At 58.2% G+C, this 11,782-nt stretch overlaps 1 protein-coding gene across 1 annotated transcript; it reads left to right on the top strand.

Moving 5' to 3' along the window:
- The first annotated feature begins 347 nt into the window (after nucleotides 1-347).
- On the top strand, nucleotides 348-10,387 carry FDXR (ferredoxin reductase). Its single transcript, XM_063080823.1, has 12 exons — nucleotides 348-438; nucleotides 1,217-1,314; nucleotides 6,030-6,125; nucleotides 6,342-6,464; nucleotides 6,668-6,781; nucleotides 7,131-7,232; nucleotides 8,026-8,133; nucleotides 8,382-8,466; nucleotides 8,595-8,794; nucleotides 8,877-9,048; nucleotides 9,691-9,861; nucleotides 9,996-10,387. Exons 1-12 carry the CDS (start codon nucleotides 360-362, stop codon nucleotides 10,124-10,126), a joined length of 1,479 nt encoding a protein of 492 aa, XP_062936893.1. The 5' UTR covers nucleotides 348-359; the 3' UTR covers nucleotides 10,127-10,387.
- Nucleotides 10,388-11,782: the final 1,395 nt, after the last annotated feature.

Here is an 11,782-nt window from a genome sequence, read left to right as displayed (position 1 = left end):
GCGACGAGAGCCTCTCGAGAAAGGGGTGCGGCTAAGAAAAATAAGCTCCTTTCTAATTGGCTTCCTCCTTCTGGAGGGACTGAAACAGCGATGAGGATTCGCTCTCCTCTAACCCTAGGCTTCCGGTATTTGGAGGGGGCGGGGCTTCAGCGGTAGGGGTGTACCCAGGGGCGGGCCTCTCTTTTGGGGGCGGGATTCTTTCGGGGGTCGATGGAGCTGCAACGCCGCGCTTTCCCCAGAGAGCGGGGGGCGGGGCCGCGAGGGGCGGGGGCGGGGCAGGGGCGGGGCCGGGCCGGGCCAACGGGGTGCGCGGGACAGTCGCGCGGCTCAGACCCGCTTTCTGGTTGCTGTTCCCGGCTATGGCTCCGCGCTGCTGGCGCTGGTGGCACTGGTCGGCGTGGCCTCGGACCCGGCCGCCTCCCGCCGGGAGCACCCCGAGTAGGAGCAGGGCATCTCTGGGGCTGGATGGGAGCGCGGGAGGCCTACGAGCGCTAAGTGCAGGGGTCGGAGCGGAGCTGGGGCAGGGCTGCAGAGGGGCGAGGCTGGAGGGGTCTATTCATGCCGGCGGGATGGGGGTGGTGTACGGGGGTAGATGGGGGCCTATGAGGTGATATGTGAGGCCTCCAGGGTGAAACGGAGGCCAGCAAAGGTGAGAAGGAGAGACCATGGGATCCACAGGTGTGAGACAGGGTGAACGGGGGTTACATGGATGTCTGTGGTGGAGAGGGAAGTCGGAGGCGAAACAGGGGTCTACAGGAACGAGTCAGGGTCTATATGGGCAATGTGGAGTTCTGTGGAGAGGGGAGTTAGAAGAGGTAAGATGGGGCATTATGGGGAGATCCGCAAGGGCGAGATTGGGATGATCCGGAGTCCTTTGGAAGGACGTGGTATTCTCGCGGATGGGCTAGGCAATCCCGTAAGAAAAATGAAGTGCTGTGCAGGGCAGCTTCAGGCGCCATGGGGGTTGTTGGGTAGGCTGTCGTCAGTGGCATAGCAGGTTCATGGGTGAGGTGTGGGTCTCTGGATGAAGACGCAGCCTTTGCAGATTCAGGTAAAGTAAGAGACTCTGCAAATGCCAAAGCTTTGAGGAACGAGAGCTGGAGGGTGCAGGTGAGAGAAAGCTTGGGAAGTTTCATCTTCTGTTGGACACTGAAGTTGGTTTGGAATTGGGGAGGGAGTGATTTGACCTTCCTCCCCCTCCTCTGTGTGGCCCCAGGCTTCCGTCAGCAATTCTCCACACAGGAGAAGACCCTCCAGATCTGTGTGGTGGGCAGTGGCCCAGCTGGCTTCTACACGGCCCAACACCTGCTAAAGGTAAGCCACTCCCTCCTGGCTCCCTCTCCCATCATTCACCTGCTGCTCCAACCATAAGGGCAAGGCCCCACCCCCGCTGGGTTTTAAGACCACTCCTGCATGCCTGATGGGGAATGGGCTTCCAGCCCATCTGGGCCGGATACTTCAGACCTGCTTCCTCACCTACATCTAGGGATTCCCCACTCTAGTCCCTCAGCTGTGAGAAGTTTTTGCTTCTTGGGTGGTGGTCAGTGGTCAATGGCAGATGGTCAGCTATGCATCCTTGGCCAGGTACTCCAGGGAGCTTATGCAGACCTACAGATGACTTTGTCTTCCTCTCATTTTCTCTTCCTTCTCTGTCCTCATCTGTCCCCAACATCCTGCATCTTTAGGCTACCCTCTTTTAGCCTTCTATAACTTTATCCACCTCATATGCTCTCCTCACCCAAAGCTCTAGCCCTCCCCATGCTGTCCTGTTCTTTGGCCTGCTTTCCTCCCGCCTTCCCCTGTCAAGGCCAGGGTTTCAAGGCTTTCCGTATTGGCCTTGGCAGGCAGGGCCCCAAGGCTGCCAGCTATATTTGAGACTCCATGTCAGACCTTGGGACAGAGTGGGGAGGGGAGACCCATGTTGACTGAGACATGGACAGTGGCCTAGCTTTGGAGGCTCTTGGAGTGCCCATGGAGGGACAGGAGAAAGCAGGGATATATTAGTTATACACACATGCAGATACTTGAAAGGTAGGGTGACCAATTGTCCTGGTTTGCCTGGGACACAGGGTTTCAATGCTAAAACTGGGAGAGTCTCAGGGACACCAGGATGAGTTGGTTACTCTGCCAAAAAGTTACTGTATTAGTCTGTTTTTGTTGCTTACAACAAAGTACATGGAACTGGTGATTTATAAAGAAAATGAAACTTATTGCTTCCCAGTCTCAGAGACTAGGAAGTCCAAAGTTTATCTGGTAGTGGCGACAGTGACCCAGTGGTCTCACATTGCAAGATGGTGGAAGCAAAGGGAGAGACAGACTCTCCTCTTCTTTTAAAGCCCTCAGAACCACGCCTCTGACCACCATTTTTAATCCATTCACTACTGCATGGTCCTACAATCCAATCACTTCTTCAAGGCTCCACCTTTCAATTACCATAATAGGATTTCCCACCCTCTTAACAGTCAAAGTGGGGACCAAGTTTCTTTTTTTTTGCAGCTCCCCCCCGTGGCTAAGTTTCTAATACATAAAACTTGGGGGACATAATTCAAGCTTCAGTGAGTTTTGGGGGGACATAATTCAATCCACTACAGTGACCCATGCATGCCTCCCAAGTAACACAGGTGAAAGAGCTAGTTACAATGAATGAGCTGAGTCAGATGGGGTCAATGAGAAACTGTTTCCTGGAGAAGATGCATTTGAGCTGCATTGAAGGCCACAGGCTTTGGGGAGGGCTACCCAAGTGTGGGGAGTCATCCTGGAAAGCAAGGTCACAGTCAAACTGCTGCGTGGGAGGACAGCCTGGCCACTGGGATGGAGACTGGGGAGCTATGGGGGGTGGGGAGGACCTGGAGGGCTCTGTGTAAAGGCCATTGTGTTAGCTGAGCCTGAAATTTTGGGAGGGGGAGAGCAGACCTTTAAGGCAGGGTTGTTGGCACCCCCTATGTGAGCAAAGGCTCTGGCCTGCACTTGGCCGGTAGACACTTGCATGCGCTTTTCCTTGTGAAATGGACACAGGCCAGTTAGGAGCTGATCCTTGCCCACTGGGAGCTCCAGGCTACTGGCTATGCTCTTAAGATAGGACTGTGTGGCACGTTTGGGGCAGTGGCATTTAGCTTGAGTTAGGCACTGAGTACATCTCATAGCATCCTCACGACAACCTGTGAAGCAGGTGTCATGACTCTCGCTTCACAGGTGAGGCACTAGCTGAGCGAGGTTGTCCAAGTTTCCACTGCTGAGAAGGGAAGGTGCTGGGATCTGAGCGAATAGCAGAGCCCTGCCCTTACGCACCATGCTAGGATATTCAGTCATTCATTCAATAATCATTTACTGGACATTGACATATTCTGGGCACAGGCCGCACTGGGAACATGGGGGCGAACAGGACAGACTTGCTCCCTGTGCTCAAAGACCTAACATTCCAACGTGAGGGGGCAGGTGGTTGGTTTACAAGGTGTTTTAGGGCTCGGATGGGTGTAAGCGCAGGCACGGGGGGGTAGAGAGAGGAGCCACCTCACCCAGTCCTGAGGAAGAGATGTCCAGATTGCAGACTGAAGGACAGTAGGAGATGTCAGGTCAGGGGATAGAATGACACGAGTGTCCCAGGCACAGGGAACTGCACGGACAAAGGCCAGAGGAGGGAGAGAATGGCCCTTTGGGGAAAAGGCAAGTTCTGGAAGGTAGGTGTGTGCAGTGAGGAGTGAAGAGGTGAGAGTTGAGGCTGAGGAGGCAGGTGGCGCTCAGATCCTGGGGGGCTTGGAGGCCGCTGACCAGGCTTTGGACTCAGACAGGTTTCTCTGGATGCTGTCCACGGCCCCTCCCTCCCTCCCTGGGACTTATTAAAATGCACATTTCTGGGCCTAGCTAGACCTAATCAAACTCTGTGGCTGGGGCCTAGGAATCAGTAATTTTAAATGCTCCAGGGGATTTTCTGGGGTGCTCTCTCTGCCTGTTGGGTAGATATAGGCAGGGCTGGGGGCCAAGAGAGCAGTGGGGAGCTGGGCTGGCAGCTAGCAGTAGGGGAGAGGATGTAGGATTGATGGGACAGGGGAGTCAGGAGCCCCAGGGAGGATCCAGGTGGATGGGTGGATGGGAACACAGGAGAAGGAGAGAGGTTTGGGAGAGGGAGATTTGTCTTTAATTTTGATGGAGTGAGACATCCATGGGTCTCAGGAGCTTGGGGAGAGATCTGGGCAGGAGAGAGAGTGGAATAGCACCAGTAAGTCCAAGGAAATTCGAGGTCACAGGAGGGAGTGAGTAAGACCTCCCAGGGAGTGTGTGCCCAGGGAGAAGGGAGGGGTCCCAGATCGGAAGAACCCCAGAGAATGTCCTTGTTAGAGGGAACAGCTGGAGGGACAGGAGGGAACCGTGAGGAAAGTTTCCCGGAGGATGAGGTCAGCTGTGTGACATGGAGGTATGATGGCTAGAGGACAAGGGGATTGGAACCCTTAGCCTTGGTGAAATAAAGGGTAAAAATGTCCAGATGATTCAGCATTATGGAGGTGGCCCTGAGCATAGCAGTGGGACTCGTACAGAAAAGAATGGAAGATAAAGAAGAGTTCAGATTGTGTAAGGTGCTGACCGCCAGGCTGAGCAGTTTGAACTCTGTCCCATGGGAATGGGCAGCAAGGGCAGGGTTTTGAACAAGGCAGTGACTTGTGACAACAACAACCACAGTAACAGTAATGGTAGCTTACCCTGCACGAACGCGCTCGGTGGGTTGAGCCCTGGGCTGAGTGCTCTAGGCTTTACTCATCTAGCCTTGAGCATGATGCCAGAGGGGTCTTCTGTCTTACAGAGATGTTAAGAAACTTTTCCCGTGGCACAGAGCCAGTTATGGGGGAGCTGGGATTGGCGCCCATAGCTGTTTGGCTCCAAGGCCAGAGCTCTTCATAGGGACAACATCCCTGGGGTTTGGAGGAGGTGGTTTGGGTGCCCCCCTGTGGGTTGGGGAGAGGCAGGAGGTATGGATGGATGGGTGGGGGACTGGGCTTGGGTGCAGGCAGTGTAGTGGAGGGCAAAAGAGATTTGGACAAAGGCGAGGTGTGTGAGCCTTTGTTGGGGTGAGGACTGGAGGGCAGGAGCTCGTTTGCCTTGAGTCCAGTTGAAGCAGGAGGGGTTACAGCAAGAGCCTGGGATGGGGTGGGGGCAGGGTGGTGGCACCCATAGGAAGCCCAGCTTTACTCCAGACCTGCTTGTGGCCTAGAGTCTCTCACCATCCTGAGCTCCTGGGTGCTTCCCAGCAACCTGATGAGGGAACCGTTATCCGTCCCAGTTTGCAGAGGAGGAGACCAAGACCTGGGGAGATCCTGGGACTTGCCAGGGTCACGTGGCTGGCTGGTGGCAGAGCCAGACCGTACTTGTCTGCCTGATCCCCAACCCTGTGCCTTCTGTGCCTCCCCTCGAGGTGCCCCAGGAGGATAGTCAACATGGAACCACTGTATAAATGACAGTATTTATTCTAACACTGGGAATAGGGCCATTTGTGTATCTCTCTGTCCCCCGTGTGCCCCAGCTCTGTCCCCCACATATCTCAGCTGTGCCCCCCACTCCATGTCCTGCTGGTCCTCTTTCCAGATGATCTTGGACACTAGAGCTTAGGCAGGTATAAATTTCAAAGGGCAGTTCTCAGGCCATCAGATTGGCTGGGCATTTCTAGAAGTGTCAAAGAGTTGTAGGGCAGGGCTGTGGATCCCTCCTGACCCAAGTAGATGGAAAAGCTCCCCTGATACACCTTGAGTGGAGGGGAAGCCACAGCTCTCCTTAGTTGGCCAAATTTCTCCCAGGCTTCATGGGTCAGCAGTCCTTCTTGTGGTCTGACCTCAGCTCCTCCTGCTGCTTATGCCACCCCATTCCCCTTGTCTGTCTCTCTGGACAGATGGAGAGTCAAGGGGAGCTCTTTCTCCTTGTACAGAGTCCAAGCCTCCTTGTGTCCTCAGCCACTGAGCTGAGCTCTCCTGCTCTGGGGAAGGGAGGACCTGTGGGGTCCCAGCCTCTCCCTCAGCCCCACCAGCTGCCACCCTCTCCCCCAGCACCACAGCCAGGCCCACGTGGACATCTATGAGAAGCAGCTCATGCCCTTCGGCCTGGTGCGCTTTGGTGTGGCGCCCGACCACCCCGAGGTGAAGGTGGGTCTCTCTGGGCACGGAGAGCGGGGTTTGGAGACTTTGGTCAATGTGAGGAGGTTAGGAGGCTCCTTGGCTGGATGGAATGACCCCTCCTTACCTCTGTGTGGATGCCACCCAGGTTTCATCCTGGGGACACTGCGGGGTGAGGGTGCTGCAGGCATCGTCCCTGGAGTTGCCTCACCCTCTAACCCCTCCCACTCTGGGGGTCCCTGGCAGAATGTCATCAACACGTTTACCCAGACGGCCCACTCTGACCGCTGTGCCTTCCGGGGCAACGTGGTGGTGGGCAGGGACGTGACGGTGCCAGAGCTGCGGGAAGCCTACCACGCCGTGGTGCTGGTGAGTGCGCACAGTAGCCGGGTCGGGGAGGAGGGGGCCGCAGCATGATTGGTGTCAGGGGATGGAGGGGAGTAGGGGTGAGGCCAGGATGGGACCTGCAGAGGAGGAGCTGGAAGGGGGCCACTGGGAACCTGGAGGAGCTGCCTGGCCCCTTGGTGCTGGTGCTGAGGTCTCTGGGCCTTGGGTCTTCTGTCTTTCCTCAGAGCTATGGGGCAGAGGACCATCGGGCCCTGGAAATTCCTGGTGAGGAGCTGTCGGGTGTGTTCTCAGCTCGGGCCTTTGTGGGCTGGTACAATGGGCTTCCTGAGAACCGGGAGGTGAGTTTGGGGAGCACCCCCAGCACCTCTTCCTCCTCACTCCTCAGCCAGGGCCAGGGGCAGCTCTTGGATGCCAGAGCTGGGGGAAGAGGGAGCCGCCATCCAGCAGCCATGGGAAGTGAGATGAGGACACGTGAGACATGGGGCTGACCGAGGCAGAGGTCAACCATGGAGGGCCTCTGGGAAGAGGGGGAGGACAGGTGGGGGAGGAGGACCCTGGGTTAAGGCTCAGGTAAGGTGGGGGAACCTAAGGACATGGGTGGGGACTGGGCACAAAGTGTCTGTAGACTGAGATTAGCCTGACTGGAGCCAAGGCTAGAGGGACTCTATCTAGATGTTTTCCCTCCAGCTGGCGCCAGACCTGAGCTGTGACACAGCCGTGATTCTGGGACAGGGGAATGTGGCTCTGGATGTGGCCCGGATCCTGCTGACCTCACCCGAGCACCTGAAGGTGAGTGGTAGGTCAGGGGCTGGAGTAGAAGTGGGGTCACACTGACGAGAGGGTACCTCTGCCTGCAGGGTTCAGGCCTCACCCCTCCAAGCTGAGCTCAGTGCCTCTGTTCCCCATGGTGCCCAGGTAGAGGCCTTCTGAAAGGCAGCCCCGTGAGCTTCATCTCACACCATTTCCCCTTCATGTTCTGCTCTCTAGCTATGTGGACTTAAAAAAAAAAAAAACTCTTCAGTGTGCCACAGGACCTTTGCACACACCATTTCCTCTTCTTGGAACATTCTGACTCACTCCTGACAGTTAACAGTTAAAGTTCATCTTTTTCTTAGCTCAGTTGTCCCTTCCTCCAGGAAGCCTGCCAGGAAAGCCGTGAATAGGTCCATTTTCCCTGCAGTAGGTCCATGTTTCATAGCATGATATCACTGCAATTTTACACTCATTGATGAGAGTTTGATGAGCATCTCTCTCCCCACCAGATCAGAGAAGGTCTGTGAGGGTTGGCACCATGTGCGTTTTACTCACCGTTGACCACCCCTTCACCCCCCAAATTCCTTGCACAGTGCTGTGCACATGGTAGACGCTCGGTAAATACTTGTTGAATGCAAGAGTGTTTCATTCAACGGGCCTGGTTTGCTACTAGTTGGAGCCATTTGCACAATGGCAGCAATGCTCCAACTGGCCACCAGGGGAGGCAGTGGTGCAATTTTGGGCTGGCTCAGGCTAGGGACATGACCAAATGGAAAGCCCCTTTCTCAGGTCGGTGTCCAGTGACTTCAAGGCCCTCCTTTTGTGCCAGAGAACAGATATCACGGAGGCCGCCCTGGGGGTACTGAGGCAGAGTCGGGTGAAGACTGTGTGGATAGTGGGCCGGCGTGGACCACTGCAAGTGGCATTTACCATTAAGGTGCTGGGGCCAGAGGAGGCGGGGCCAGTGTCCCAAGTAGAGGGTCTCCCTTTGGGGGGTGGGGTGGGGCAGAGCCACTGGGAATAGCTGCTGTCTGGGATGGAAGAGGGGGGAGCAGGCCCCGGGGCCCTGTGCCTTCTGTGGTGGAGGGTGGTAGAGGTGTATCCCACCTGGGCTGGACTCTGGGGTGGTCTTAGGGTTGTTCTAGACCTAACCTCCTCCCCCACTCCCCACCCTCCACCCTCAAGGAGCTTCGGGAGATGATTCAGTTACCAGGAGCCCGACCCCTTTTGGATCCTGTGGATTTCTTGGGCCTCCAAGACAGAATCAAGGGTGGGTGGCCCTGGCCTGGCCCTCCAACACACTAGGGAGGGAGGGCCTGGTTCTGAGAGGGCTTTGGGGAGGGTATGTGGAGAGACAGCTGTGGCCAAGGGCCCTGAGGTGTTCCACACTGCTGACAGAGGCCCCCCGTCCGAGAAAGCGGCTGACAGAACTGCTGCTTCGAATGGCCACAGAGAAGCCAGGGGTGGAGGAGGCTGCCCGCCAGGCTTTGGCCTCCCGTGCCTGGGGCCTCCGCTTTTTCCGAAGCCCCCAGAAGGTGCTGCCCTCATCAGATGGGCAGCGGGCAGCAGGCATCCGCCTGGCAGTCACCAGACTGGAGGTGCGTCTCATGTTACTCAATGACACCCCCATCCTAGATCTCCCCCAGCCCAGCCTGGTGTTGCCCACACTCTCTCCAACAGGGTGATGGTGAGGCCACCCGGGCAGTGCCCACAGGAGACATGGAGGACCTCCCTTGTGGGCTGGTGCTGAGCAGTGTTGGGTATAAGAGCCGCCCTATTGACCCCAGCGTGCCCTTTGACTCCAAACTCGGGGTCATCCCCAATATGGAGGGCCGGGTTGTGGATGTGCCAGGTGAGAGGATGTGAGAAGGCTGGGCACCAAATTATGGTGGGAGGCTTGTGTCTCCTGGGGTCATTCATTCATTCATCTAGTGACATGCACTGAGAAGGTGCTGTGAGCAGGCTCTATCCCAGGTCCCAGCCCCACCCTCCTCCTGGCCCTAGGGGAAGTTCCCAGCCTAGCTGGGACATATGGGACGTATGTCTGGTCATTAAGTCATTCAGTGAACATTTACTGAGGCCTGCTCTGTGCTATGCCCTGTGCTTAGTGCTGGGATTGGAGGTTAATAAGTCAAACCCTGTCCTCAAGGAGCTTCTAGTGTGATTAAATACCCACATACATCTCTAGTCATTAATTCATTCAGTAAATTTTGCTATGAGTCTGCTAGAACTGGAGGTGGGACATCCCCAGCTCCTACCCTCAGGGAGCTCCTCATCTACAGGGAAAACGATGTGTAAGGAGAAATGGCGTGGTAATAACAGGTTGAGAAGAATCTGGGGTGGTGGACCAGAGGCCATAGTGGGCCCCGCAGACGGGGTCTGCTGGAGACTTAGGGTGTACGTGTGCATGTGCACGTGTATAGACTAGGGGCTCAGTCTTGCTAGGCGGCACTCAGACCATCTCCCCTTCCTTACCTTTTGTTACCCCTCTCAGGCCTCTACTGCAGCGGCTGGGTGAAGAGGGGACCCACAGGTGTCATTGCCACGACCATGACCGACAGCTTTCTCACTAGCCAGATGCTGCTGCAGGATCTGAAGGCTGGGCGGCTGCCCTCTGGCCCCAGGCCTGGCTATGTGGCCATTCAAGCCCTGCTCAGCAGCCGAGGTCTGGGCCCTGATGCTAAGGTCCTGGGAGGTGGGGTGGGTGGCCCCTTTTTGGGGTCCTATACTTTGAGAGGTAGTGCTCTGGGGAGGTGGGTAAGGATGTGGAGGCAGTGACTCATCTTCTCTCTGCTTCAGGGGTCTGGCCAGTCTCTTTCTCGGACTGGGAGAAGCTTGATGCAGAAGAGGTGTCCCGGGGCCAGGGTGCTGGGAAGCCCCGGGAGAAGCTGGTGGATCCCAAGGAGATGCTGCAGCTGCTGGGGCGCTGAGCCAGATCCCAGCCCCCGGCAGGGAAGGAAAGAGTGCTCTGCAGAGGAGAGGGGCCAGGTCAGTCCAAGCAGGACTCTGCACCCCCGCTGCATCGCTGCCCACCCTGGCTTGGGGGCTTGGCCACATCACTTCCAGGGGCCTGTAAGCACACCCTCCTCCCAGAAGGTTGCCCTTGCCACTATGGGTTTAGCTCTCAGCAAGGAGGTAACCTTAGTTAGGGATGGGTGGAGCTGCAGGCTGACCTTGCTCCCTTCCACATCTCTCCAGCTGGACTGTGGAGAGTCACCAGGTCGGGAACATACTGAAAATAAAACAGCTGAAACCAAGGGCCTTGGTTGATGTGGGACTTCTTTTGGGGGCCTCCGGGGTCACCTTCGGCTCGTAACTCCCCTATGGTCGCCAGGTGGCGCTGCAGAGACAGCTCCCTGCTCAGGAATCTCTTGGGGGCTAGAGGGGGTTTGGCAGCCAGGTCTGGCCCGCACCCACCCTCTCTTTTTCCGCTCGGCCCTCCTGCTGTTGCGGCTCCCTGCGCCCGGGACCAGACTCCAGCCTGCCTGCTCTGCTGGCCCCACGGCCCGGTGCCCTCCCTGGTTAGCCACCAACAATCAAAACAGTGAGAAAAAAGAGAAAAAGTGGCCGGACACGTCTGGCCCAGGTACTCCCTCTGTCGCCTCCCATGCCTTCCGCTTCCGTCGGTTTGCAGCCAGATTCACAAGCCTTTTAAAAATAATACCTCAGTCTCCGTAGCGCTTTGCCGTTTACAAAGCACGTTCACGGTCTTTTATGGTGGCCCCCAAGATGCCAGACTGGCTTTGTAGACCAAGGGATCTTCGCAATGAACTGGCCCAAGGTCACACAGCTAGTGAGCTGCGGGCTCGCACCCAGGGCTCCGGGCGGGTGTTTTCTCCGAGGTGGCACTTGCCCCCGAATGTCTGGTCTGGGGACAGTCCTGGAGAGGGGGGAAGGGACCCGGGCGGCCGGCGCGCGGGCCACAGGGAGGGGCCTGGAGGGGCGCGGGCGGCCGGGGCGGGGCGGAGGTGACGGGCCCCGGGGGGGCGGGCCGCGCGGGCGGCGGCGAGCGCTCGGCCACAGTCGGCTGGCGCGCCCTGGGAGCCGGGGGCACGGCGCGCAGCCCAGCCCGGGACGGAGCCGGGCGCCGAGCAGGCCACGGGAGGGGCGCGGGGGCGGGCCCGGCCCAGCCCGCCAGGTCTCGCGACCGGCACTCGCCCCGCCGCGCCCGGGCTCAGGCGCCCGCCCAGCTGAATCGGAGCGCGCCCGCGCGCCGGGGCCGAGGTTCCGGGCCATGCACCGCGCGGGAGGGGGCCGGCGCGGGCTCTCGGTGTGGGCGCAGCGCCCCTTCCCCCCGGTGAGTGTCGGGCGGGGGCGGGCGGCGAGCCGGGGGCGCCAACTTTGCAGCCAACTCGGGGCTGGGCTCGGGCGCCGTGCGGGCAAGGACGGCGGAGACAGACGCGGGACACCTGGGGAGGGTCCGGCCCGCGAGGGAGCTCAGGGAGGGGGCGGCCGCGGGACCGGGGCCCTCGGGAACCCGGCCTGGGATTTGGACCCGGGCGGGCGGAGAGGAGGCGAGGAAGAGGCCGAGGAGACAGGCGCGCGGCGGGCTGATGGAAGGACGCGGGCGGAGCGCCCAAGCATCC

This window comes from Cynocephalus volans, chromosome 16, assembly GCF_027409185.1.
Source record: "Cynocephalus volans isolate mCynVol1 chromosome 16, mCynVol1.pri, whole genome shotgun sequence".
In the NCBI taxonomy this organism is placed as follows: domain Eukaryota; kingdom Metazoa; phylum Chordata; class Mammalia; order Dermoptera; family Cynocephalidae; genus Cynocephalus; species Cynocephalus volans.
This window is presented reverse-complemented; position numbering and strand designations above follow the sequence as displayed.